The following is a 27,386-nucleotide window of genomic DNA, read 5'->3' as shown; positions in this document are numbered from 1 at the left end:
CAAGGGGGGGCACCGTGCCCGCAGCCCCCCCCCCCCCCGACCCCCTCAGGCTGCGGGGGGGGGCTCTCCCCTCTGCCGCGCGTGCCGAGCCCAGCTGCAGCCCGTGGGGGAGGAGCAGAAGCAGCGGTACGGCGCATGCTCAGTAGACGCTCCGGGCAAGGAGCGTTTCGTGCGCCTGTCCGGCGCCCGGCCGTGGCGCGCACGCGCGGTACCACCCACGGCGCCCGGGCCCGCCTCCTGGAGTCACGTGCTCACGGCGCCGCCTCGCGGCTCCTCCCTCCGCTCTGCCGCGCGCAGAGGCTGCCGGGAGGCCGGAAGGCGCCGTCCCGCTGCCCGGGGAGGTGAGGGGTGCGCGCGCCACATCCAGCCCCGCCTCGCGCGGGCCCCCCCCCGTGTAATTCACCCCCTCGCGCGCGCTCCCGCCTTTCCCCCCCCTCAGGCCCCTCAGCCCCCCCGTGTTACCGAGCCCCCCCTCAGGCTCCCGCGTCACCGAGCTTCCCCCACCCCCCTCAACCCCCCCCCGCGTCACCGAGCCCCCCCTCAGGCCCCCACAGCCCCCCCCCGCGTCACCGAGCTTCCAGAGGGGCCCTGAGAGGAATGGCGGCTCTTCCCGCGCTGCGACCTGCCCTGTCTGTGGGGTCCCCCCTCTCGGGGGTGGCAGCTGCGCCCCGCTCTGTGCAGCCCGTGGCAAGTCTCTGTTGTGACCCTCTGTGGAGCGAAGTTTGTGCGCGCTCCGGGCCCAGCCCCTCCTTTCTGGCGGCTGCTTTCTTCCAGTTCCCTTCATTCATCAGAAAACCCTCCGACAGGAGCGAGTCCTTTGCTAGACACACCTGCTGGAGATATTCCCTTTCTTTCCTAGACACTTGGCGAGAGACAATGGACAGCAGCCTTTGGTCTTGTCTGTGATCAGCATGGCTTGTGTGGCTTGCCCCAGGGCCAGCGACAGCCCTTTCTCCTCAGACAAGCATGCCCGTCTCCTCCTCGCCCAGATCAACAAGATGAGATGTGGGCATAATTTCTGTGATGTGCAGCTCCAGGTTGGTGAAGAAGCATTTGAGGTCCATCGCCTCGTCTTAGCTGCAAGCAGCCCTTACTTTGCTGCTCTGTTCACGGGAGGGATGAAGGAGTCTTCCAAGGATGTGGTACGCATCCTAGGAGTAGAGGCTGGCATCTTTCAGTTGCTCCTGGATTTTATTTACACAGGTATATTTATGTTGTTTGCTATTTTGAATTGAAAGTGTAGTGTTGAGGAGAACCTTGTGCACAGTGCTATGACAGTTATTGGCTGGCTCATACCATTTATGTTGCAGCTGACCTATGCAGCTTACAGTACAGTGCTGAAAGTCCTATTAGCACATTTAAAACCAAGCTGGATGAAATATCTGTAAAAGTACAACAGGAATGAGTTCTGTACTGGCATGGAGAGGAACTAGAGGACCTAAAATGTCGTCTTTATCTACATTCTAAGATTCTGTTTTGCTGAAAATACAGTGCTTGTACAGCAAGTTGAAATATACTGTAGTACTGTGTGTTATATTTACAACAAAAGTGAGTTGTCACTGTAAATTTTTGGATGCATATAAACATGTATCCACTGTACATATGCGAGGTGTAGTTTGGCTGCTGTTCATTATCAGGTTGGCCCTTTCCACCAGGGATGTTAGCCTTAACTGAGTTTGGCTGCTTCTCCCACAACTTGACATTTTTAGACTTGGACCCACCTTCCTGAGCTGATCTGTAAGGTCACCATCCTCTTTATGCCTTTTTTTTAAAGCTTTCAAATAATCAGATAACCACTAGGGCTAGGTTGAGTAGCATTCAATGGAAGCTGACATCTGTTTATATATATATATATATATTTTAATCAGAACTTAAGTTTACATAGCAACAACCTAAGTAACTATTTTGCTAATCCTCCCTCCCTTCTATTATTTCTTACTTCCAGTACAATGCATATTCCTATTGAAATCAGGTTAAAGCAGAGCCTTTGCAGGATTAAGGTGTAAAAGAAAGGGGGCAAGAAGGGAATATTTTGTGTGTTGCTGATAAAAAAAAGTATATGCACCTACAAATACAATAAATCATAGTTCTTGAATTATGCTGTGGTCTTGAGTAGATGAGTCATCGAGTTAACCATGCAGCAGCAATAAAACTGTATGTAAATCACAGGAGTTTGGGGTTATCCCTCATATGTGTTTATTTGGAGTTGCATACTTACATTAAAATTGATAAATTCCTTTTCAGACACTAGTAAACACCATATTGAGTTGGTAAGGTGATAGTGATTTTGCAAGGCAAATGAACGTATAGTTCAAAACATCTAACTCAAATGGAAAAGACTAAGGCTTAGCACTGCTTAGACTGTTCTAACATCTGAAGTATGGCCAGTTTGTCACATGTTGTCCTCTGTACACAGGAGTCGTGAATGTCGGTGAGAGTAATGTTCAGGAGCTGATAATAGCAGCAGACATGCTACAGCTGACTGAAGTTGTGGACCTTTGTTGTGAATTTCTGAAGGGACAGATCGACCCCTTGAACTGCATTGGACTCTTCCAGTTCTCTGAGCAAATTGCCTGCCATGACCTTCAGGAATTCACAGAGAATTACATCCATGCTCACTTTCTGGAAGTGCATTGTGGTGAGGAATTCCTGGCACTAACAAAGGAGCAGCTTATTAAAATCTTACGGAGTGAGGAGCTTACTATAGAGGATGAGTACCAAGTTTTCATAGCTGCAATGCAGTGGATTTTGAAGGATCTTGGAAAAAGAAAGAAACATGTGGTGGAAGTGCTGGATCCAGTTCGATTTCCTCTGTTGCCACCCCAGAGACTCTTAAAGTACATAGAAGGTAACAGAGAGAGAGAGAGAGAGAGAGAGAAATGCAGATGTTTGGATGAAGTATTTGTCTTTGGTCACTGGGTTTCGCTTGTTCTGTAATGACTGGTTATTAAATAACTCAATTTATTTAGCATAATTACTTCGGGGGAAGTTCTACTCCATTGTACAATGCAGAATTTTGCAGAAATGAACATTGTGCATGCAGAATTTTCCTTCCCTCACAGAAATGGGCTGCAGTGCTGCTAATCACCACTATGGGTTGCTGAACTCAGCAGAGGCCAGCTCACACAAAGACACTGCTCTAGGAGATGAGAGAGCTTGAGGACTCCTGGCCGCAGCAGTTGCCAGCGTGCCCTGAGGAAAAGTGGGTAGGGCACAGGAAACTGCACCAGCATAGGAACAAGCATTAGGCTGTTTCTCCCTCTGGATCCCTGGGCTCAGGGAAGAGGGAATGCTGGGAGGAAGGCAGATATCTGGGCTGTAGCGAGTATCTGAACCAGAGGGTCCTACAGCTGGTCTCTGGGGCAGGAAAGGGCACAGCGAAAAAGGAACTGGGTTGTTATAGAGGTTTTTTTTTTTAAACTCTTCTGCAGATCAGTATTGTTACAGACTTCTTGACAGGTATTTTGAAATAAATTACCAAAATAATTGAAACTAGTAGGATGGTGTAGTGTTGTTTTGACAAATAAAATTTGCAGAAGTTTAAAATATTGTGTGCAAAATTTTAATTTTTTTGGTGCACAATGCCCCTCAGTAGTATTTAATATATATTCACATTTTGATTTTTTTTAAACTAAGCATTTGTGAAACGTAAAGCAGAATTTGTGCGATTTGTCTTAGTTTTAATATAAGAAGTAGAGATACACTGGTAATAATAGTTGACACATATTTTTCCCTGAGTTGGTCAATTACTGGTTTTATAGTTATCATTGTGACTTTCTTTCATGTCTCTTTTTTTTTTAAATTTTCTTTTCCCAGGAGTTCCAGATTTCAGCCTGCGGGTGGCTCTGCAAACCCTGTTGAAAGAATATTGTGAAGTCTGTAAATCTCCCAAAGAGAACAAAGTCAGTACTTTTCTGCAAACATCTAAGGCTCGTCCCCGAAGGAAAGCCAGGAAGTATCTTTATGCAGTAGGTTAGAATCTGGTTGTTTTAACCTTTTTAAAAAACAGTGACTTGATATGTCATATAGGGATGTTAACTTGTGTTTAATCAGCTAATTGAGTGGTTGATGGAATTTCCATTGACTGCTGGATTGGTTGATAAGGGGGAAACTGGAGAGCCACAGTGGAGTTAGCTCCCAGCCCCTGGAGCTAACCCTGCTGAGGCTCTGCTTTTTAAAGGGAGTAAGAGCCACCCAGCTCTTACTCCATTTAAAGGTCAGAGGCACAGTGGGAGACAGGGCACAAGCCGGGAATCAGCTGTCCTGGTTCGCGCTGGTTCCCAGATGCTGCGTCTCTGCTTTTTAAATGGAGTGAGAGCCACCAAGCACACGAGCTAGGACAGCTGATTCCCAGCTCATGCCTGATCCCCTGCTGCGCCTCTGCCTTCCCTGTCCCCCCACGGAGATATTGCTGGAGGGAACTGGGTTTTAAGCTGGCTCCCCCCAGCACTGGCTCCTGCTCCCCCCCTTGCTGACTCTGATAGAAACAGCAGTGACGGGGAGGAACTAGTTGAGTAGTGACTCGACTAGTCGCTTACATCCCTAATGTCATATTGCATTAAAAATCTTTAAATTGTTTGTGGGGAAAAAAAACAAAAACAAAAAAGTAGCTGCCAAAATAGTGCAGTTTTGTATACAATTAATCTAATACAGTCTGTTACAGGACTACAATTGTAAATAATGTCTTTATTAGCAAATAATTGGAGCGCATTGCAAAATATAAATACATTTATATTTTATCTTTCTTGAATGCAGTATCATAGTCTGGAATAGTCTTTCGGAAATAATTTGCCTCAAATGCCAAGCAATAATGCATCCTGTTATGTACACTGTTCACAAGTAGAATATATATACAAATCTTGCACCCTGTTTGTTTATATTCTTCCAATGGTATTGTGTTTCTTCCCCTTTTTTCCCTTTAAAGTAAGGATTTTTTGTAAATTATCCTTTGGTGAACTTTGTAAATTAATAGGTCTTTTATGAATTAGGGATACAATCAAAGAATGCTCATGCCTTTTGCATTTGGCGTCATACGCAAACATTTTAGTTCTGCTGTTCGTTTGATATGTTTACCCTCTTGAAGTTTGTTTAGAAGCAGTTTCTGCTAATAATGGAAGAGACCATTCCATGAGTGGATGAATTAAGAATTGCAAAACTATCATGAGATTATGGTCATGGGTCTCATAACAATTTTGCCCTCCTCTAGCACCTTTTATTCAGATATCTCAAAGTTCTTTGCAGACATATATTGAATTAAGCTTCCCCGTGATCCTCTGAAGTTGGTCCTATCACCTTCATTTTTCAGATGAGAAAACTGAGCCTGCGATGATGAAACGAATAGAATTGTCCAAGGACACACAATTTGTGGCAGAGACAGAATAAAAAGCCTTATGTCCTCCTAAGGCTCAATACTATCCCAGTATTATGCCTTAACCACAAAATCATCTTCCTTTCATCAGATACTTAATAAATCTAGGAGAAATTTTTCATTAATACATAGTAAGGTACTTCAGCGTCTAATACTCTGGAAGGTGTTTGCATCAGTTTGTTATAGCAAAAGTCCAGTATAACCAAATAGATGAAATTATCAATTGAGCTCCAAGTGCTTTACAGAGGAGGACAGTATCAACATCGCATTTTACAGATGGGGAAACAGAGACACAGGTAGGGGAAGTGACTTGCCCAAAATCATACCAGCAAGCCAGTGGCCAACCTGGGAATAAAACCCAGGTTTCCTGAATCCCAATCAAGAGCTTTCTGCACTAGAGCATGCTACCTCTCCAGTGATTTTTTTCAAACACTAAAAACATTACTGATTTCTATAGTTTCTGAAATTCCCTGCTGAAGGAAGAAGTCTGATTTGATTAGCATTGGCATAGGCACGACTGCACTGAGGAAAGATGTTACTCACTTTTTATAAAACCTTTTGTTATTATTTTGGCACTTTGTAACACTTGGGACCACTGCATTAACAATGGCTAGGACCTTGCAAGAAGGGGAGCTGCTAACTTACACATTTACTTTCTATCTGTTGCCTAGGTGGATACACTCGCCTGCAGGGGGGACGCTGGAGCGACAGCAGAGCCCTCAGTTGTGTGGAGCGTTTTGACACTTTCAGTCAATACTGGACCACTGTATCTTCTCTTCACCAGGCTCGCAGCGGGTTGGGAGTGGCCGTGGTGGGAGGAATGGTCTATGCTATTGGAGGTGAAAAATGAAAGACATATGTTAATTCTGGGCCCCTATAACCAGATGATGGTAGGGTGTTGCCTCCTGTGAAGTCCCTGGGCAATATTAATTTTAATAGAATGATAGAAATGTGGGACTAGAAAAGACCTAGTGAGGTAATCTGGTCTAGCCCTATGTTCTGAGGCAGGATCTAGCATACCTAGATAATTCCTGACAGGTGTTTGTACAACCTGCTCTTAAAAACCTCCACTGATGGGGATTCCACAGCCTCCCTGGGCTACTTGTTCCAGAATGTATAGTTGATTTTTTTTCCTAATTGCCAACCTAAACTTGTCTTGGCAGATTAAGCCCATTACTACATTTCCTACCTTTGGTGGACATGAAGAACAATTCTTCACTGTCTTTATATCAGCCCTTAATGCATTTGACATGTCCCTCCTCAGTTTTCTTAAGATTAAACATGCCCAGTTTTTTTAACCTTTTTTTATGGATGGGGATTTTCAAATGCTGTTGTTATTTTTTGGAACTTTCCTCTAGACTCTTTTCAATTTACTACTTTCCAAAAGTGTGCTACCCAGAATTGGACATAGCACTCCAGCTGAGGCCTCATTAATGCTGAGTAGAGAGATAATTACCTCTATCTCTTACATGTGATGCTCCCATTAAAATACCCCAGAATAATGTTACCATTTTTGCAACTTCATCACCTTGACTCATGTTCAATTTGTGATCCGCTATAACCTCCCCAGAGTTATAAACAGCACTAACACATAGCCACTTACTCCCTGTTTTGTAAGGGTACATCTGTACTGTACCCAGAACTCAAAATAAGCAACGAAATTTGAGCTATGCAAATTGCATAGCTTATTTCAAGTTGATTTCAAAATAGAACACTAAAAGCACCAAATTTCAAAATAGAACACTATTCTGAAACATTTCTTACTCCTTGTGGAATGAGGTTTAGAGGAACATCAGAATTATTATTATTTCAAATTATTTGTAAGCTGGACCGACCCCTTAAGTTCCATTCATCTGAAGAAGTGGGTTGTGCCCACGAAAGTTCATCATAGTTTTTTGTTAGTCTCTAAGGTGCTACAAGACTACTTGTTGTTTAAGTTTTTACTTTTAACCCTGTTATCCCTAGGTGCTTACAAACTGATTGTTAAATAATTTGTTCCAATATCTCCATGTATTGAAATTAGACAACCTAGTCTATAATTCCCTGGATCCTCTTTGTTCCCCTTTATAAAATTCACCTCTATGTACCGGTCCAAGTGCTGGTGATCAAGTCAAATCTTGGCACTCCACCTCTGAAAGATTGCTGACCCCTTTTATAGACCTTTATCAGAACCCCGCATAGTCGTCTTTTTCCTAAAAGGAACAGTCCCCATCTTCTTAATCGGTCTTCTTATGAACGCTTCTCCATACTCCTACTTGTTTTTGTTGCGCTTCTGTATACCTTTTAGCTTCTTAGGTGTTTTTGAGATGCGGTGTCAGAACTCCGTACAGTATTTGAGGGAGGAGCATACCATGGATTTATATAGCGACATAATATTATTCATTGTCTTATCCGTTTCTTAATTGACAGAACATTTGGTTCAGTTTTTTGACTACTGCTGCACATAGGGCAGGTATTTTCAGGGAGCTATCCAGAGTGATGCCAAGATCTTTCTTGAGGGCAACAGCTAATTTAGACACTATACTTGTATATGTACAGTTGGGAGTATGTTTTTGAATATGCATTACTTTGCACTTACCAACATTGAATTTTATCAGCCATTTTGTCAATCACCCAGTTTAGTGACATCCCTCTGTAATTCATTGCCGTCTGCTTTGAATTTAATTATCTGTAGTAATTTTGTATCTTCTGCCAATTTTGCTGTCCCATTGTTCACCTCTTTTTCTAGATCACTTATTAATATGTTGAAAAGCACACACGATATGATAGTGTTCATGGAACAAGGATGTTGGGAGAATCTTACATTCTGACACATCCTTGAGGGGGCTCTGCTATTTGCCTTTCTCCAATGGGAAAACTGACCATTTATTCCTACCGTTTATTTCCTGTCTTTTTCTGTTGTTGTTTGGCACGTTTAATACAATTGTCATTTTAAATTACACCTCAGTATAATATAAATTATATCTCAGTATAATATAAACTACTCTACAAAAACAGAGCTTTCCTTTTCTCAGCTGATGGTATCCAGGAGGTGGGAAAGTTAGCTCAGTCTGCCTAAAATGAAAGTTGTGTGTACATGTAGTAAAAGGAAACAAAAGATACACTGTAACGTTAAATGATCTATTCTTAAATAAACTCTGTGTTTTCCTTCCTTTGTTAGTAATAGCACTGTAAAGTGCAGTATTTCATACAGAAGTACAAAGCTGCAGAGTTTCCCTCGCAGCTGTTTTGGGAAACCATTGCAGAAAACCATTTTCAACACTCATTTAGTTTTCTGATGTAGACAAGGCTTTTGTTGTTTTTGCACTTTGGCAAGATGAGAGCAGCGTCCTTGATTCCAATACTATATGTGAGGCCTGTTCTTGTGGCTGAGCTGGTCAGAGCTTGTATATCTGAATTTCAGAATATTCTAACTTGCTAGTTTTCAACCCATTGGCCCCTTGTGGCCCAATCAGCATATAGCTGTGGCCCATGTGACATCCTCCTGGCCATATAGGTAATACATATATTGTGTGAATGTGGCCCACATAACATACCTGTATATGCAGTCCAGAGTGGTAAATGGGTTGAGGACCACTGTTCTAACTCATCTGTTTCTGCCTTTTTTTCTACTAAGGAGAAAAGGATTCAATGATCTTTGACTGTACTGAATGCTATGATCCTATTACGAAGCAGTGGACAACCGTGGCTTCCATGAACCATCCTCGGTCTGGACTTGGAGTGTGTGCATGTTATGGTGCTATCTATGCTTTTGGTAACTATACAGTTTTTTAGGTAAATTTGGTTTTAAGACCATTAGTTCATCTGATCAAATCAGTCTAGGGATTTTAAACTTTAAAATTAAAACCATGTAGCAGGGAGACTTGAAGAACAGCTGTTACTTGTAATTTGCAGCTGATGGTTGGTTTTGTGAGTGCACATGGGGAGATGCCATCATTTCCAAGTGAAGCATCTTAGCCAACCAGTGGAATAACAGGCATTTTCAGAATAAATCCATAATACCCCTGCCAAAATATGTTAGCTAAGTTAATAAGTTAGTCTGATTTTTCTTTAAAAAAAAAAAAGCATTAAAAATACCCAGACTTTCTGCTTCAATAGTATCTTTATCTGAGATTCTGTGCTTAACCTCTAAGCCTTCTGTGATGGATGGATGTGGAAACAGAAGTAAAAGGTGATTAAATGACTTCTGGAACAAGTTCATTTGCAAAGCTGAGATTCGAACCGAGAAGTCCATGTGTTCTCAACAGTGAGGCTCACTACTAAATTTTTGGAAGAACTTAAATATGTATTTTTCAAAAGCTTTCACTTAAATAGACCTTTGCTGTCACATCAGCCTTCAAGTACCTTATTTTAAAATGAGGAACTACCAACATATGTGACTTGCAAAAACAAGTTGCTGTACGATCTTGTGAGCACCTGCCTGATGTTATCTTCCTCTGAGTCTCATCATAGATCTTATCTCTGCTGCAGTCGCAAAATCTATAGCACACATGTGTATTCCTGTCCCTGCTTAAGATTCTCTATAGGTGCAGCAGTTTTTCTGTACACAGTCAGTTGCCCTATAATGTGTTTCGGGTCCTATAAGCTGTTCTGAGAAGAGGCTGTTTGGTTATCCTCTCTGTAAAACAAAACCCTCGTCTCTGGTGCTCTTTAACATTTGCATATAACAAAAGTAAATATCCAGTACTTGTAATCTTCCACCCACCTTAATGAGAAGAACAACTCCAAAATAATCTTATTTCAATAACTGGGCAAAGTGCCAAGAGTCTTCCAAGAATCTTATAAGATTCTCTCATGTTACTTAAGCTCTTAATGTAACATTTCTGAAATGTGGGGGAAGTGGTAAGAGGGAATGATCCTTAATTATGCTTTATTTAGACTTTTTATTGTTGAAACAATCAGCAAAAGGAACATCTGACACAGGCTGCCTTTCAGGTATCAGAAATAACAACTATGTGCATGTCATCCATATCACTGTCTTCTAAATGCTGCTTCACAAATTCGGTGTTTGAAAGCTTTTTAAAGCCAAACACTCAAGGGTAATGAAAATATAATATATTAATATCACAATCCACTTGGAAAGTAAGATTTGGAATGAAAGTTATGGGAACATTTTAGTTGATAAAACCTTATCAAATCCAGTGTCCTGTCTCCAAAAGTGGCCAATTCCAGATGTTTCAAATATACTATGGTGCCCATAATTATTCATTGTTGGAGTACATGGAGGAAATTGTTTTCCCCAGACTTAGCTAGTGACCACCTTTTGTCCTGAAACATAAGACTTGCTAACCTTACAATTGTTTTCTCTGTATTCTACACATGGTTTTGTTGCATCATACGAAGGTATTTCCATCCATAATTATCTTTGATTGTGCTATTTGGACTTTAAATCTTTTGAATGTAATTGATTTTGTAAACCAGATGGTTGTATCATATATCGTAAATACTCATATTTACTTTGTATACAAACAATGTAGCCTATTGAATATGTCCTCATAAGTTACTGATAGAAGGACATGTTCACTTTCATTGATATATGGCAGGGAGGGGGGAAGGTCTGTAGTTCTGTGTTATCAAACTTTACCAGCCATATATGTGTGTGTGTTGTGTATTGTTTTTTTGTTTTTTTTAGGAGGTTGGGTTGGAGCTGAAATTGGTAACACAATTGAAAGATTTGACCCTGAATTAAATAGCTGGGAGCTGGTAGGCAGTATGCCTGTGCCCCGCTACGATTTTGGGTGTTGTGAAATGCAAGGTGAGTGGTTTTTGGTTATTACTTTCCCATATGAATAATAAACAATAGTTCAGAGAGGTGGTTGTGTAAAGCATTTAGAGGTTTACATTTCAACCAGGAATCCCTGCCTTATATCCATCTTGTAGCTTTGTAAGACTTGTTGAGCTCTGAGAGCATATCAGTGGTTCTCTTCCTTTCTGCCATTTCTCCTTTTCTGATGTGTATTTTTATTCCTGTGGAAATTGAACCAAAAGGTCTCCACTCATTTAATAAAATGTAATAAACCAGCTTAGAAAATTTCCTTGGCCCATCAGTTACCAGACTTTATTAAACTTCATCCTGTTTACCTCAGACCATTTCTCCAATTTGTCGAGATCATTTTGAATTATGACCCTATCCTTCAAAGCAGTTGCAACCCCTCCCAGCTTGGTATTCTCTGCAAACTTAATAAGTGTACTTTCAATGCCAATATCTAAGTTGTTGATGAAGATATTGAACAGAGCCGGTCCCAAAACAGACCCCTGCGGAACCTTACTTGTTATACCTTTCCAGCAGGATTGAGAACCATTAATAACTACTCTGAATATGGTTATCCAGCCAGTTATGCATTCACCTTATAGTAGCCCCATCTAAGTTGTATTTGCCTAATTAATTGATAAGAATATCATGGGAGACCATATCAAAAGCCTTACTAAAGTCTAAGTATACCACATCCACCGCTTCTCCCTTATTCACAAGACTCGTTATCCTATCAAAGAAAGCTATCAGATTGGTTTGACATGATTTGTTCTTTACAAATTCATGCTGGCTGTTCCCTATCACCTTGCCACCTTCCAAGTGTTTGCAGATGATTTCCTTAATTACTTGCTCCATTATCTTCCCTGGCACAGAAGTTAAACTAACTGGTCTGTAGTTTCCTGGGTTGTTCTTATTTCCCTTTTTATGGATGGGCGCTATATTTCCCCTTTTCCAGTCTTCTGGAATCTCTCCTGTCTCCCATGATTTTCCAAAAATGATAGCTAGAGGCTCAGATACCTCCTCTGTCAGCTCCTTGAGTATTCTGGGATGCATTTCATCAGGCCCTGGTGACTTGCAGGCATCTAACTTTAGTTAGTTTCTAAATGCATGACCTTGCAACTTTGCACTATTAACTGTCATTCCATTTCTGTTACTCCAGTTTACAAGGTCATCCAGATCTTGTATGGTATTCCTGTCGTCCTTGGTATTGGCAATACCTCCCCACTTTGTGTCCTCTGCACATTTTATTAGCACACTCCCACTTCTTGTGCTGCGGTCAGTAATAAAAATGTCAAATAAGGTTGGTCTCAAGACTGATTCCTGAAGAATTTTACCAGTAACCTTCCTCTAGCCTGAGAGTTCATTTTTCAGTATGACCCATTGTAGTCTCCCCTTTAACCAGTCCCGTAGCCGCCTTTCAGTTTTCATATTAATCCCCGTTATCTGCAATTTAATTAATTTCTCATAGAGAACTGTATCAGACGTCTTACTGACATCCAGGTAGATTAGATCTACTGCATTTCCTTTGCCTAAAAAATGAGTTAACTTCTCAAAAAAAGTCTCAGAGGGGTAGTCGTGTTAGTCTGTAACTGAAAAAAAATGAATGGCCCTGCAGCACCTTATAAACTAACAAAAATGCAGATAGTATCATGAGATTTCATGGACACAACCCACTTCAGATGAATGGTGCAAGGGGTCCAGAGGTACAAATAAATAGCAGAAAGAGGGAATGAGGAGGGAAAGAGAGAGAAAAAAATCTTGTCAAGTAGTGTCCGTGCCCCATGCTAAATGAGGTTAATAGAGTGAGCTATAAGTGCCCGATACTTAGCTTTTGATGTCAGTAGGGTGTTCAATATAGTGGCCTATCCAGTTCACGTCTTTGTTCAAACCTTGCTAAAAAGTGTCAGTTTGCAAATGAAGGCAAGTTCCGCAGCTTCTCTCCATCTGGTTTTTTAAATTACTTTGCAATTCTGAAATCACTTTTAGATTCATAAATGAGTACCCGGGCAAGTTGAAAAGTTCCTCAATGGGTGTCGATGTGTTACCATTTCAAATATCTGATTTGTGTCTATTAATCCTTTGCCATAGAGACTGTCCAATTTGACCACAAGACACAAAGGGGACTGTACATCGTTTACGTTTTTTCAAATTTAAGTTATTAGTAATTAAGATATCAACTTTGTACTACAACAAAGTAGGCTAACATCTACTTTTTGCAGTTCACCAAGCTTGGACAAGATGTTTTATCGTTACGAAACATTCTAACAGAACTTTGTGAATCACCTGTTTATCACTCTGTTTGTAAACAAAATTCTGACTCCCTGCCTCAGGGGCACAAACTGGGAGCAGCACTTTCTCCTGTCTCATCTGAGAACTTAATGCTCAGGGTGCCTGACCCTAAGGCTTGCAGGTTTTTTGGAGCCCAATTCCGCTTATGTACATCTACTTAGAGAAGAAACAAACCACTACAATGAGTCTGAACCTACCTGTTAATTAACTGCCACTAGTTTGCAGTATGGGGCTAATAGCAGTGTAGTGTAACTGGGTTCTGAAACCTGAAGAGGTGGGAGGGTCTCGGAACCTGGTCTCAACCCATGGCTAGATATCTACTCTGCTATTTGTAGTCATGCTGTGGTGTTTGTGTAGTTTTTATTAGGGCTGTCAGTTGACCTGCGTTAATGCTTGCGATTAACGCGTTAATTGCAGGTGTTAATGCTGCATTGCCCCTTTGATGCACTGGAGCGGCACTTCAAAGGGGCAGCACAAGTGGAGCTGGGGATCAGCTGGAGTCCCCAACTGACCCCAGGCTCCTAATGTGCTGCCCCTTGGAAATGCTGCTGCGGCGCTTCCAAGGGGCAGTATTGCATGGAGCCTGGGGTCAGCTGGGGACTCCAGCTAATCCCAGGTTCCATACAGCACTTCCCTGTTGGTTGAAACGCCGCTGCAGTGTTTCAAAGGGGAGGCATACGTGATTAATTGTGATTACATTTTTTAATTGCTTGACAGCCCTAGTTTTTATTTGTTGTAGTTTGGGCCAGTGGGAGATGTTGATTTCCATTCTTAAGTAAACTTAATGAAAGGATCAAATTAGTTATTGTGTGATATATAATTAAACTTGTTTTCTGTGGTGCCTGCCATGCCTAAGCATAGACTGAATAGGGAATAAAAAACCTTGTCTTTCCAGGTTTAATTTACATTGTTGGGGGCATCAGCAATGAAGGAGTAGAGCTACGTTCTGTTGAAGTCTATGATCCAATATCCAAACGTTGGGCTGAGCTTCCTCCAATGGACACCCGAAGGGCATATGTTGGCGTAGCTGCCCTCAATGATTGTATCTATTCTCTTGGAGGAATGAACGAGAGTCAAGATGCACTTCGTACTGTAGAGAGATATTCCTTTGAAGAGGTACAGTAGATTGCCTAGGAATCTTTTAGAAATGCAGACTGCCACTTTATTTATTAAGCTTTGTAAAGAAGCTAATAAATGCTGCGTATTTTCATAGTGAGAGATTGTGTTGGCAAGTTGGCCATTATATACCTGGTGAGAACGTAACTCATGTTGATGAGAGAAACATTTTAAAATAAGCTCCATTTTCCTATTTTCTCCCAGTCAATAATCTGGAAACTACACGTCGGGGACATTCGAGGTAGTGTCCGTAGTTCATATACTTGCTGAGTTTTTGAGTATATCTAATCTTAATCATATAGTGTTTGAAAAGCATGTGTGCACACTTTTGGATAACCCAAAGTTAACCAACACACTGACCTAACAGTAGGTGAAAAGATCATAGCTACTAAATATCCTGGAGATTGTGAAAGAGCAATTTGTCTATAGGTTGTCTCATACATTACTCCAGAGTCCAGACACTAGACAAATTTCTTGGTTACCATAAGCCCAGCTCTGAAGTAGGGATGTCAACGTGTAGTCAACTACACGATTAACCAATAAGTCCTGGCCTATTGGTTAATCCTGTTGACTACATGCATCAGCAGCAAGGTGGAGTGGAGTGGGAGCTGGTGCCTGAGAGCTTTAAGCAGGCTCCCCATGAGAACCAGATCTGCCTCACCCTGCCCCCGCATTGCTGCCTCTGCTGAACATAGGGAGCCAGGTTTCAAGCAGGCTTCCCGCATGTGCCAGATCTGCAGACCCACCCTGTCGCCCACTCCTACAAGAGGCAGCAAGGGTGGGTTAGGTAGGAGTCTGTGCTGGGGGGGAGCCAGCTTAAAAGCCAGTATTATCCCCCCCTCCCCCCCCAGCTTCATGGTGCAAAGAGGCAGCAACACTGGGGGTAGGGGGGCAGGAGAGGCTGCCGTAGCCCAGGCTCCCTGTGGACAAAGGCTGATGTGTGGCATCAGCCGCTGTACATGGGGAGAGGGGTCCGAACTTCCCACAGGCAGAGGTTGTTGCCAGAGACCAGTCTCTGTCTGCGGGGAGCTTGGACCCCCGCAGACAAGGGCTGATGGCACTCCACACTGCTGCTTCTTTATCAGAGGCTGCAGGCAGCTGGTCTGCGCAGCAAGCTGGTTTTTAAACTGGCTCCCCTGATGGACCTGTTCCTGTCTGCCACCTCATGCTGCTGCCTCTGTATCAGAGACAGCAGCACGGGATAGCTGGGGGCTCCCCGCGAGGGGGGCTGGAAGCGCACTGGTTGCTGGCCCCACCCTCGGGGACAATCGAATTGTTGTGTAACCACTAAGATTTCATGTGGTTACACAACTATTCAATTACACGATATCTAATATCCCTACTCTGAAGTGCTGCTGTTGGTGCTTTTCCCTCCATATCAATACCAAACCAGTATCCCAAAATGGGGCTGGAAATCACTGTGCTGTCGGTAGGTATTGACGTAAGTGCTGCCTACTGTGCTTCTGTAGATTCTATGGTACTTTTCATAGGAGTAGTATTGACAGTCCTGGGGGCAGGGAGGATGTTAAATTTTGCCGCCTCGCACAGTCCCTTTGTAATGGCGATGGAGTTTTCTTTGCTTCTTGTTTCAAATTTTTTACTGTTCTGTGCAGTACTAAATAGGGATGTAAAATCCAGGTTCATCAGTTAACCAGTTAAACCTTAGTTTAACCAGTTAACTGAATAAACAGGATCCTACTCCTAATCTCTTCCTCCCCCAGTCTCTTGCACTGGGAGAGTGAAGGGGGGCAGGAGCCAGGCCAGGCCAATGCGTGGAGCTGCCAGCTTCTGCACCCCCCCATCACCCGCAAGGCTGGAGCAGCCATCTGCCCATGGTAGGCCACAGGTGGGAAGCTGCTCCCAGGTACTTACCAGGTACTGGTTAACTGGTATCCCCAGTAAGGGTTACCCATTCACATCCTAGTGCTGAGCAGGTGTTATGCTCAACCCCAGAGGTGTATGTACATGGACATACAAGAATAACCAAAGGTTTGCAGAATCAAGCCCATCTCTTCAGGTGCTTTCGGATGTTTCAGGGTGGACAGTACCACATACATGTACGGTACTGCTTAGCATATTTGAATCTGCTTATGGTAGGTAGCTTAGTGGTAGTGTGGGGGACTTTAGACATTTCAGTAAGTTAGAGTAATTCTCATGGGACGTGGTTGGGGAGTAGTGCCAGTGCCTATGGGGCTTAATTGCAGCAAATCTATTTGCTGATATTTTTTTCTCCCCTCATCAGGAGAAATGGGTTGAAGTTGCATCGATGAAGGTACCCAGATGTGGTGTGTGTGTTGTGGCTGTGAATGGACTTCTTTACGCTTCAGGAGGCCGAGCTTCTAGCCATGATTTCGCTGCCCCAGGGACGTTGGATTCTGTCGAAGTGTATAACCCTCATACGGACACATGGACTGAAATAGCAAACATGATCACCAGCCGCTGCGAAGGAGGCGTGGCTGTGTTGTAGAAGAGGTCTTCAAAGAACTCAAGGAAGACAGACAGTGGGAAGGATGAGCATCTGGCTTTCCACAGACAATGAGGTTTTATGCGTCTCTGGCCAGGATCCTCTTTCGCTCCGTGGCTGTTGTGTGGAGTTGGTAGAGGAGCAGATCTCAGGTACGTCTGTAGAGCTTTTCCTGAGCAAAAAGGAACTTCCCCTAAGATGACAACTGGCCAATCTAAAGTTTGTTACGTCAGGTACCATTTGTTGAGAGCAGAAATGTGATTAGATTAAGCTAATTGAATGTGAAACAACTGGGGACTCTTGGGAAAATTAGACCTTAACTGAGGGCTGATCTTTTCTGAAAGTGCTGGAATGACATTAGTGAGGTACATAAAACTCCTCCCTGTTCCTATGAATTGATACATATGAACACGAATGCTAGTATCCTTAGTAGGACTTAAACTTAGAAGGTGGCTCCTTTACACGGCTAGGGCTTTATCTGAAGTGAAGAGTATCTTGGCTTTTGCCTTAGCACTAGGAGTTGCCTTTTGCTGGCAGAGACTATGCCAGGTGAGGATGGTTTCTAACAAACAAAGATTTATACTTCTACTTGTAGCCTCATCTCACTTGAGGTTCTCTTCAGCTGCAGAACATGTACCCTAGAAATTAAATGGAGGTGAATTGCCCTTTATCCCCCAATAGATTTTCTTGATAAAGGACCTGTTAATAAGTGGCTGGCAGTCTTACTCCACCACTACTTTTCCTGTAAAGCTCAACGCAGTTTCGTTGTTTGTGCTAGAATAACACTGGAATGCTGTTACCTCGTGGGTGGCAGACACTATCTACCCAAGTATGGACTTTCCCTTCCCCATTCCGTGGAGTGACGCCTTTGTGCTGTCCATAGAATTTCACTGAGCTTTTCAATTGGTAATGTCATCATCTCTTACTATAGTGCCCGCTCTTCCTCCTGCATTCCCTCTCCCTTTACTGGAAGGGATTACCCTGTGCACATGTGTGCACGTGTATGCACACATGGGGACTGTCAGGTAGTAGGATAGACATCCTTCTGCAAGATGCTGCTGCTCGTTCCCACTTACAAAGATGACACTTCTGGCTTGCAACCTTCCTTTTTTCCAGGTTGAAACAGACAGAAATGAACAGAAATTGGCTTTGTTCGGTTTGAGTGATGCTACTATTGTTTGTTCATTTTGCTATTGTCTTAAAGGTCCTATTTAGCGTGAGAGCACTTATTGGGGAAAAAAAATATATATTATTTTTTTAAAGCAATTGACACACCATTTCCAGGTTTTTAATCTTACTGTCTTAAACAAAAAACAGATTTGGTACTTGTAGCTTCTGTTTGCACCTTGGCTGGTTTTGGATGAATCATCTGGGATTCAAGTCATAAATGAAATTGTGCTGTGTTGGACAATCTTCTGGAATACAAAACACCATTAGAAGAATAATACAATGGGAAGTCTTCATTATGTAGACCTGCTTTCCAGATCAAGGATGTTACCTGCACAGTATGAAGTTGTTTATAAAAATAAAAAGCATCTAGTCTGTGTAGTAGCTACCTGAAAACTGAATTAACATATTAAAGGGAAAAAACGTTATCCACGCTTGCTTAAGTTTGCTATATAACAAAGTACTTGCTTCTCTGATAACTTTAAAGCCTGTATTCAAGATGGACTTCTAATGGTTGTGAAGCTAGCCCGTTTCTCTACCTTTTGCGTGAGCCAAGTGAGTTTGTTCTTTAAATTGCTGTGTATATCTTGTAACTAGCTGCAGGTAATGAGTATGTACCTCAGTGGTGGAATGCTGTGTTTTTACAGAATGCTTTCTTTAGTAATGAGGGTGAGTGGCATTGCTGTTACCTATAACAAAAATTGAGATATTCTTGTTGAAATTTTGTGTTTAAATTCTGAAGAACATTGAATCAGCTTTATAAGAGAAAAAACATTGACAGATTGTTTTTAGAAACAAAAATGTGCTTCAAAAATAAAATATTTATTGTATTTCCTTACTACTGATGAGATCCTTTGACTACAGGATCTTTGGGAAATGGGGGCTAATTGGATAGCTATCCTGTACTGCATACTGCCTTTTGACTGGAAAGAGCTGAAGTGGGAGATGTTTTACAGTCAAACATCTGCAGATTCCCATGCTGCTTGCATTTGGGTCCCATAAGATTTCAGCTGACTTTATTATGTCTGCCGTTAGCTATTTATCTCTTGGAGTCTGGAGTCAGGGAGGCCTTTTTGTTGTACCATGAGGTAGTTTCTTTTGACCAATGCTCAGGACTTTCAGCTGTTGGCTGACAGTTGTGGGTTTGCAGTCTGCCATCACCACATACCTAGTCTCCCGCGTGAGAGGAGGGACAGCTTCTACAACTGGCTTCATACTAGCCTGTGCTGCTGTCAGTTTCTTGTTTATATGTTTATAAAGCAGCCATGTTGGTTAAGAGGGAGTGACACAATGAACTTTGCTTTTCTTTAAATTGGAAACTCAATTTTATTTCCTCTACACCAAAACAAAGTAGAAGTGAAGCCTTTCATACTCTGTTACATCCAGTGTTTGTCTCTGTCCTCGAGCAATGCTGCTGCTGCTATATCCACTACTTCTGCAGCTTCTGCTGAACAGGGCTTTCCGGTCCCTTGTAGCACTCACGGGAGGAGGGCTGGAAAGCAGCATATCCAGTTTGGGGTTGGCCACCCTGGTAGTAACTACTCTCATTCACTGCCTAACCAAACCCTGCTCCTTAGCTTTACTAGAGCTGGTTTCAATCCAAAAAAGTGACATGACAGGGTCCCATGTTGGAAGTGAACACATTAGCCAATAACAGATAGGGCAGCACGTTCAGCCGCATTCAGGAAAAACCCTTATCAGTTCCTGTTTTCAGGAATTAAGGATGCAGTCCCCTGATTACAACAACACCTGTGTTCACACAGAGCACCCCGTGAACACAGTTTACAACTACAGCCACTCTGAATGTGTGCTGATGGAGAAGAGGATGCTGGTAGGACTCCTATGGCACAATCACAGATCGGCATTAAGGAATGACATTGGACTTGGCATCACCTTCCTCAGTTTTCATCAGGCTAAAGTAAAGCCTTGCCGCTTAGTTGTAAATACCCATTTGCTGAATACTTTTCACGTTCAAGGATTTATATCTGTTTTAGGTGGATTTCTACTGAAGGAACATTGGCTTCAGCCACAACTGAAAATCCTCTAAGTTTATATTACACATCCATCATCCACTTAATCTTCTGCCTTAGCTGAGTGGAGTTTAAAGGGAGGGTTGTGAAAAAACTATTGTGGAGAAGTGTGTGCTTCACTTTTCCAGCATATTTAATATTCAACCTACTGTGAAGTATCTACACTTTACAAATGTTACTGAATGGCCAACAAAAAGCAGACTTAGCCCATACAGGTGGAGTTGCTTAACCCCTTCTAGGGAACTGCACCTAGATTTCTGTGCAAAATAACTGCTTGAGTTACTTACTGAGAGCCAGGGAGCAATGCCTGCTGGCAGCAGGCACACTATTCCAGTGTTTCTGAACCTTTTTTTAATAAAGTACCCCCTTAAAAAAAAAAAGTACCCCCAGTTCCTAGTTTTCGGATGCACAATTTTTTTTCTACCATTGCAACACATTTGTTTCAACAACTTAATCACAGCCAGGCAGGTGATAAAATTTTGGGGTGTAAAAAGTACAACAATAATAAAACACTGTAAACTTAAAACAAAAATTCAGTTTTCTTCAAGTTTCAGTTGTGTTGACGTACCCCTCAGACTTCTCTCAAGTACCCCTAAGGGTACTCGGACCACTGGTTTGAGAAACACTGCACTATTCCATAACTCATAGCTACTGTGACACATTCTGCATCTAAAATGTGTCAGGCAAGGTGGTATATGCAAACTGGTCATTATTGTGTGATGTGTGTGTGGTCAGTGTATCAAGAATCAGAGTTGTGTGTTGAACTTGTGTTCTTAAACATTGTTTTGCAAGCAGTGCATTAAGCCTAGCCTGTCCTAGACAGAGCAATGTTGTTTCACCTGTTTTTCTGTCTCCAGTTAAATTAAGCAAGATAATACCTTGAAAGAACAAAGAAAAGTGCATCTACATATAAACACAGCCATCAACCTAAATGATCATGGGGGAAGATGACCACTTAGTGATCACAATAAAGGATGAAGTCTACATGCTCCAGAAGCCTTCCTGGCTCTTGAAAAGGACAACAGATTTTGTGAAAGCAGAGAGCCATTTTGCTATCCAAAACCAGGGGAAACAAAGGAGTTGTGCCCTTTCACTGCATGGAGAATGGATCTTCTGGGCTGAAAACATAGTCAGTTTAGCTCCTCTAAGTGAGAAATCTTAAAGCTGTGTCTAGACAGGCAAGTTTTTCCGCTTTTGCAGAAAAACTTGCCAGCTGTCTACACTGGCCACTTGAATTTGTGCAAGAACACTGACGATCTAATGTAAGATTGTCAGTGTTCTTCCATAGATTCTATGCTGCTCCCGTTCGGGGAAAAAGCCCTCTTGCGCGGGGCCAGTGTAGACAGCTAAAAACTGTTTTGCACAAAAAAGCCCTGATGGTGAAAATGGCGATCAGGGCTTTCTTGCGCAAAACCGCGTCTAGATTGGCACGGATGCTCTTCCGCAAAAAGTGCTTTTGTACAAAAGCGTCCATGCCGATCTAGATGCTCTTTTCTGCAAATGCTTTTAGCGGAAAAACTTTTCTGTTAAAAGCATTTGCGCAAAATCATGCCAGTCTAGACGTAGCCTAAGTGTGTAACTCTGGGATAGACAATAAGCAGCCAGTGGGTTGGATGAGGTTCCCCCGCTTCCCGCAGCTCCCGGTGGCTGGAAAGGTGAACTGCAGCCAATGGGAGCTGTGTGTAGCCCTACCTGCACTTGCTCAAGTAAATAAAGTCTCTGGCAACCCGCCAAAGGCTAGCTAGCAAACTGCATCCTGCCTGCAGGCTACTTATTTCCTACTCCTGGTGTAATGCATTGAAATTGAGTCTAAGCCACTAGAAAGTCTGGGTTTTTTTTAATTTTAAGCATGCCTTTTCTATGCTTTCTTTTCTCTGTTCTTTATTAATTGGGGATCAGTTCTTAAATCATTTACCATGGTTCATGTATATTTTTCCACAGTAGAATTTGGGTCAAGGAAGACTCTTGTCCAATGGTGATGTGGGAGTGATATTTACAAGCAGTACTATCAAAGAAAAGCAGCTGTATATGTAACAGCCTTTGACATGATTTCTTCAGTTATCTACACATACAAGTATAGTGCAATCATTGTTCCATTTTCAGCAGGAACAGGAAGTGCTTTCTTTCATCCCATGGTTTTCAGCCAGGGTTTCTAACATTTACAAAAGCCATGACCTTATTTCTTCCACCCAGAACTCAGCATATTATAGAATTAAGCTCATTTTTGTTTTAATAAGTATTCAGAGTACATGAGGAGCTCAATCTACCCCAAATATTTACACTTATTATGGTTGTACTGAAAGATGCAATCAGGATTGGGCTCTTGCTGTACAAATAAGGGAAGATTCCTACCTGCCTGGAAAATAATCCAAAGAGAATAACTAATGTATATGCAAATCCTTCTCTGCTTAAATTGCTTCAAAACTGGTTGCCTCCAAAGTAAATATCTTGCAAGCTGCTGTTTTCTGATTTCCACTCCTGGCTGAGAGAAGCTAAGCATTTTCTTTTACCTTCTTCAAATTAATAATTCTGTTTAGGCTTGACAGAAGAAAAGTATTTTGGGCTGTTGGTTTATTATGTTTCATTTTCTTGCACTAATACTTAGCTGCTTCTCTGGAAAAACATCTGTAAGTACTAAAGTGGTTACCAATGAAAATACTGCCACCAATGTTAGTACTACTCTCAGGGCTTTAAACCAGCTGGGATAAGTAGGAAGAAAGGCAAGATCATAATGTAATGCTATCCCTAATCCAATTATCACCGTAATTGCAGCTTGAGTGAGGTCATCTTTAAAAAGTATGGCAAACCAAGCTATTAAAGGAGGAACTACACTGTTACCTAAGTTCATCCAATCGGGATTAGCTGGGCTATTTTGGGGGAGGGCAAATCCCCACCTGGCTCCTCCTAGAAAAGAGAGGATAGAGGCCCCATATGTAATTTGAGCAAATGCCAACTCGGGGTAGTAGGTCTGTTGGGCAGCCATTATCAGTGGCACCGAAACAAATGGAATCAGTCCTGCAAGACCCAGGTAAATAGCAGGCTTCGGTGAGTCCTTTAGCGACTTCATATCATTGCGCACAAGCCCCGGTTGTTCAGGTTCTGGTTCTTTTGGTTTCTTTTTCTTTAAGCAGCGGAGAGAGCAGTGGAACCCCTGGGCCTTGGTTACACAGGCTGAGGCCTGGCTGAGGAGCTGAAATCTCGACGGACGGGAAAGAATTCTCTGCGGAGAGAGACTGGGAGGAGAACAGCAGATGGTCTTATTCCATCTATACTGTAGATGTCTGTGAAGGGTCAACTTCTGGAGCTGCAATTACAAAATGTATTAGGAGCATCTGACCAAGTATTTCTTAGCCTAGAGAGCTGATTAGTTACTCCCTACACACAACTTAGCAGATTTCCACAACTGCACTATATAGTCTGTTAATTGGAGGTTTGTAAAGAGATTGTATTCCTTCTCCACTTAAAGAGCACTGCTGCTTTTATATGATGTTGACACTGCAACACAAGCAACAGCAAACTTTTCACTGAGGTTACAGAAATAACCCTTCTGCCCTGTTTTTGACGTGGCAGTGTCCTGCAAAGAGATTATCTGCACTTGTGCTCTTTTTTGCTGCTTTAGGGTGAATAAGGAAATCCTGAAAGGTTTCCTGTAACTACTTTCCCAGCTTGTCTTTTCACAGTGCAAGTTCCAAGCCCCTGGAGGGTAGACATTAAGGATGCTAAGAGTTGGGTAATTTGCAAATCATGTAGTTGGTCAAATTTTTATGGACTACATGATGAGATAAGGGAAGAAGTACTCAGTCCTGGTGCTGGATCCAGGAGCTACTCCCTGTCCCCCCACTGTGGCTCTGCAGTTTAAATGTAGTAAGACCGGGGCAGGCAGGTAGCTGGGATCCCCTGCAGACAGGGGCTGCTGCTGGAACAGCCTCCTGTCAGATGGCACTGCGGAGACAGTGCTGGGGAGAGAACTGGCTTTTAAGTTGGCTCCCGCTCCTCCCCTTGCTGCCTCTGATATGGGAGGAAATGTGATTAATCAACTACTCGATTACATCCTTAGTAGACATTTCTATCATAAGTAGGGAACTAATGCAATGAGATCATGAGAGCCAACAACACAGAGCAACTGAAAGGGAACAGGATTTTTAGACACTTTTAAAAACTTCTCTTTAAACATCTTGTTATATTTAATTCACTAAGATTTCTGATAAAACAGCCCTGCACAAAATTACTCTCCCTGTTGAAATTTCATGTTTTATAACAGGCCTGGGTAAAATACGGCCCATGGGCCGAATCCAGCCTACCCATCCAGGCTCCCCACTTGCCTTGCCCCATCTGCATGCCACTCAAAGCTGGCTGCGGGGTGGTTTTTCTTTAAAAACTGTTGAGTCCCGAGTGGTGGTGGGGGGAAGCTTTAGGAGCTGTTCCTGTCCCCAGCACAATCCCATTGGCCGATTTCTGGCCAGAAACTGGCCAATGGCAGCTTACCATTTCAATAACAGGCAGCCATGAAGCACAAGGGGCTCCAGAGCACATGGCTAGAGCCTGTGCTGGGATGGGGCAGGAAGGAAGGCTGATTCAGGAACAGGCTGCTGGCTGGTAAATCTCCTGGCCAGTCCAGTCTGGCACCCCAGTTCCTCCCTTCCCCAACCCTCTGCCTCCCCTATTGTCCCCCTACTCCACATACCCAATTCCTCTGCCCCCCTCTTGTATCCCAATTCCCTGCCCTATGTCACAATCCAACCCCCTGCATGCCAGTCCAGTGTCCCAGGTCACAACTGGCTCCTTCACCCAAACTCCTTCCCTTGCTTCAAGTTTCCTTCTGCACCCAAACTCCATCCCAGAGCCTGCACCTCCTCTATTAACATCATGGAAAAGTGCAGCCCTTGACCACTTCCACATTCTTGGAGTGGCCCCCCCATCAAAAATGATTGCCAACCCCTGAGATAAAAGAAAGTCTGTGTTAATTGTTAAGGTGAAGGCCCTCTTACAAAAACTGACATTTTTGAAGGTGTAGGGGAAGCAGCACAACACCTTTCTGCCTTCTTTATATTCAATCAAAAGACAGCAGCTACATAACTTTTAAAAAATACTTTGCAGATTCTGGCCTAATAGTATGGAGACCCTGTCATCACCATCATGTTGCAGCTGTTTCAATGAAAAGGAATTTTGTGGTGCTTATATGATCCATACTGTCCCTTTAAGTTCTGACCATAGTTACACCCCATGAAATCCCACCAACTTCACTAAGATTATGGAGCCATAACAGAAGGAAGGATTTGGCCCTTTAATATTCTTAGCTGTCAAGTACCACTGAAAAAACATATCAGTAAGCCTAATAAATCAATGTAGGTGAGCTGAGGTCTAACGCCATGCAAAAGTCAGGGAAAAAATCATTGACTAACTTTAAACATTAGAAAAGTTCCTTTGGAAAACACTAAATCTGATAAAAATGAAGCCTCAGTCTGCTGTAAAATATGAGCCAACTGTGTTTTATACTATACCCAAAATTATTTGTCGTCTTATTTTGTAAAAAGCTATTTCAGGATAAAATAATGCATTCAAAACTTACATTTAAAGGTATTTGGAAACAACATCGCTGTACAAGGTGAAACATTTTTGCTTAGCAGAAGGCCCTATGGGATGAAGAAAAAAATGTTAGGAGATGTCATTTAATGACAGCTATACGAAGTAGACTATCCAAGTTTAGAGCATGTCTAGTATAAGTTACTACAACAATTTATTTTCCATATTATATTAGAGTAAGAGTCAGAACCATTTTGTTTTATAAATTAGAGGAAGCAGATGGAGACTATGACTTTTTTTAAATCACTATACAGCTAATAACATTTTTGTCTGTATTCTAGCCAACTAATTATATTTAACTTTTACAGGGTTGTTTTCAAATCACTTTACAAGTTAAGGCCATTATCTTGTAATGCTGTTTTTGGGGAGGTTTTTTTGTTTTTGTTTTCCAAATCAAGGCCAAAGTATATCTCAAGGCACCCATGAAGTAGGTAAATGTCTCCATTTTACAGTATAAATGGTTTGTGGAGGCCATACAGGTGGTTGATGGCACAGCTGGATTTAGAATTCCTTTTCCCAGCCCCAAATTGAATCCACTAATCCTACCCCCCAAAATCCTCTAAAGGTTGGAAGTTTCTATAGTATCCACTGTTCCCTTAAGAACACAGAGGTGATGCCGTGATTGGATAAAAGGATGTTTGAAATGGGTCCACGGTGTATTACAGAAGTAGCTTGAAGTTCCCAGCAAGCCTGGCCCCCGCTGGAGAAAGGAAGAGTTTACAAGCTGAATAACCAACCCGGCCAAAGGAAGACTCCTGGAGGAGAAAATCAGTCACTTGCCCAGAGAGCCTGTGGCAGAGCGTTCCAGGAAAGCAAGCCCTGTTTGCACAGGCAGAGCCGCTCCTCTCTTTGGGGCGCCCAACACAACCCCCCCCCCCCCCACCTCCAGCTGCCTCCGGGGGGATCACTCACCTGCCCCAGGCAGCTTCCCGTGCTGCAGACAGGCTGCAGCATCCGGCAGGAGGGGCAGGCTTCCAGTGTGCGCTGGGTATAGAGCCCCAGCCCGGAACAACACGGGCCGGCCGCTCTAGTTCCGCTTTGGCTGCGAAACAGCGACTCCAACTCCCCAGACGTGTCTGTTTTAGTTTCCTGGCGTGACCAAAATCCCCCTTTGCCCTGGCGCTCAGCAGTCAGGAGGGTGGGAGTGGCAGGGTTAACAGGCATCAAGTCTAACGGGAGGAGAAATTGCATTACAGAAATACAAGGGTGTCTCTCCCCTATTGAAAAAGTCTGATTGCGGGCAGTTTATGCTGAACGTATCTTAGGCAGTGTAAGTCTTCCCACCGAGGGGCCATCAGCGCTGCCAAACGTTCAAAAAGCAAGGCTCCTTCCACCCCCTCCAAAAAGAAATCAAGGAACAGGGAAGCCACATGCATATGTGCAGGATCAGAGCTGGGGTGGGCCTGGTGGGTGCCACTGAAGGCGACACCCCCGCTTTGTAGTCTCACTTATTTAAATGAAGCAAAATACCCCAGACTAACACGGCTAAATTTCTATCATTATTTAAATGAAACCTGCATGCAGTCCTGAGTAAGCAGAACGCATGTAGCATGCAGTAGTCAAACCCCACCTTTGCAGCTGCAGCTACAAGCACACATGCTTTTACATGTTCAGAAG

General features: G+C 42.8%; 2 protein-coding genes across 6 annotated transcripts; one reads left to right on the top strand and one right to left on the bottom strand.

Moving 5' to 3' along the window:
• The first annotated feature begins 210 nt into the window (after positions 1 to 210).
• Positions 211 to 18,994, top strand: IPP (intracisternal A particle-promoted polypeptide). 3 transcript variants are annotated; one of them, XR_012905829.1, is made up of 10 exons: positions 211 to 341; positions 860 to 1,203; positions 2,417 to 2,848; positions 3,817 to 3,972; positions 6,040 to 6,207; positions 8,985 to 9,122; positions 11,001 to 11,123; positions 14,305 to 14,525; positions 16,768 to 17,141; positions 18,307 to 18,994. XR_012905829.1 is itself a non-coding variant. In XM_075935883.1 (9 exons), the coding sequence occupies exons 2-9, from the start codon at positions 912 to 914 to the stop codon at positions 16,990 to 16,992; spliced, it is 1,755 nt and encodes a 584-aa protein (XP_075791998.1). In that variant the 5' UTR covers positions 211 to 341; positions 860 to 911; the 3' UTR covers positions 16,993 to 18,994. The 3 variants fall into 3 exon arrangements, 2 of the variants coding, with proteins under 2 accessions (XP_075791998.1, XP_014426088.1); XM_075935883.1 differs by having other exon boundaries at positions 16,768 to 18,994; XM_014570602.3 differs by lacking the exon at positions 211 to 341 and having other exon boundaries at positions 901 to 1,037; positions 16,768 to 18,994.
• Positions 18,995 to 22,398: 3,404 nt separating this feature from the next.
• TMEM69 (transmembrane protein 69) lies at positions 22,399 to 26,917 on the bottom strand. 3 transcript variants are annotated; one of them, XM_006117323.4, is made up of 3 exons: positions 26,682 to 26,917; positions 25,756 to 25,819; positions 22,399 to 23,490 (listed from the first exon to the last, which is right to left on the bottom strand). In XM_006117323.4, the coding sequence occupies exons 2-3, from the start codon at positions 25,798 to 25,800 to the stop codon at positions 22,768 to 22,770; spliced, it is 768 nt and encodes a 255-aa protein (XP_006117385.2). In that variant the 5' UTR covers positions 25,801 to 25,819; positions 26,682 to 26,917; the 3' UTR covers positions 22,399 to 22,767. The 3 variants fall into 3 exon arrangements, with proteins under 3 accessions (XP_006117385.2, XP_014426087.2, XP_006117386.2); XM_014570601.3 differs by lacking the exon at positions 26,682 to 26,917 and adding an exon at positions 26,550 to 26,634; XM_006117324.4 differs by lacking the exon at positions 26,682 to 26,917 and adding an exon at positions 26,507 to 26,632.
• Between the last annotated feature and the right edge of the window lie 469 nt (positions 26,918 to 27,386).

The sequence above is a fragment of the Pelodiscus sinensis genome, chromosome 9 (genome assembly GCF_049634645.1).
Source record: "Pelodiscus sinensis isolate JC-2024 chromosome 9, ASM4963464v1, whole genome shotgun sequence".
Classification (NCBI taxonomy): domain Eukaryota; kingdom Metazoa; phylum Chordata; order Testudines; family Trionychidae; genus Pelodiscus; species Pelodiscus sinensis.
Note: the sequence above shows the minus strand (reverse complement) of the source record. Positions and strands in the feature narration are given on the sequence as shown.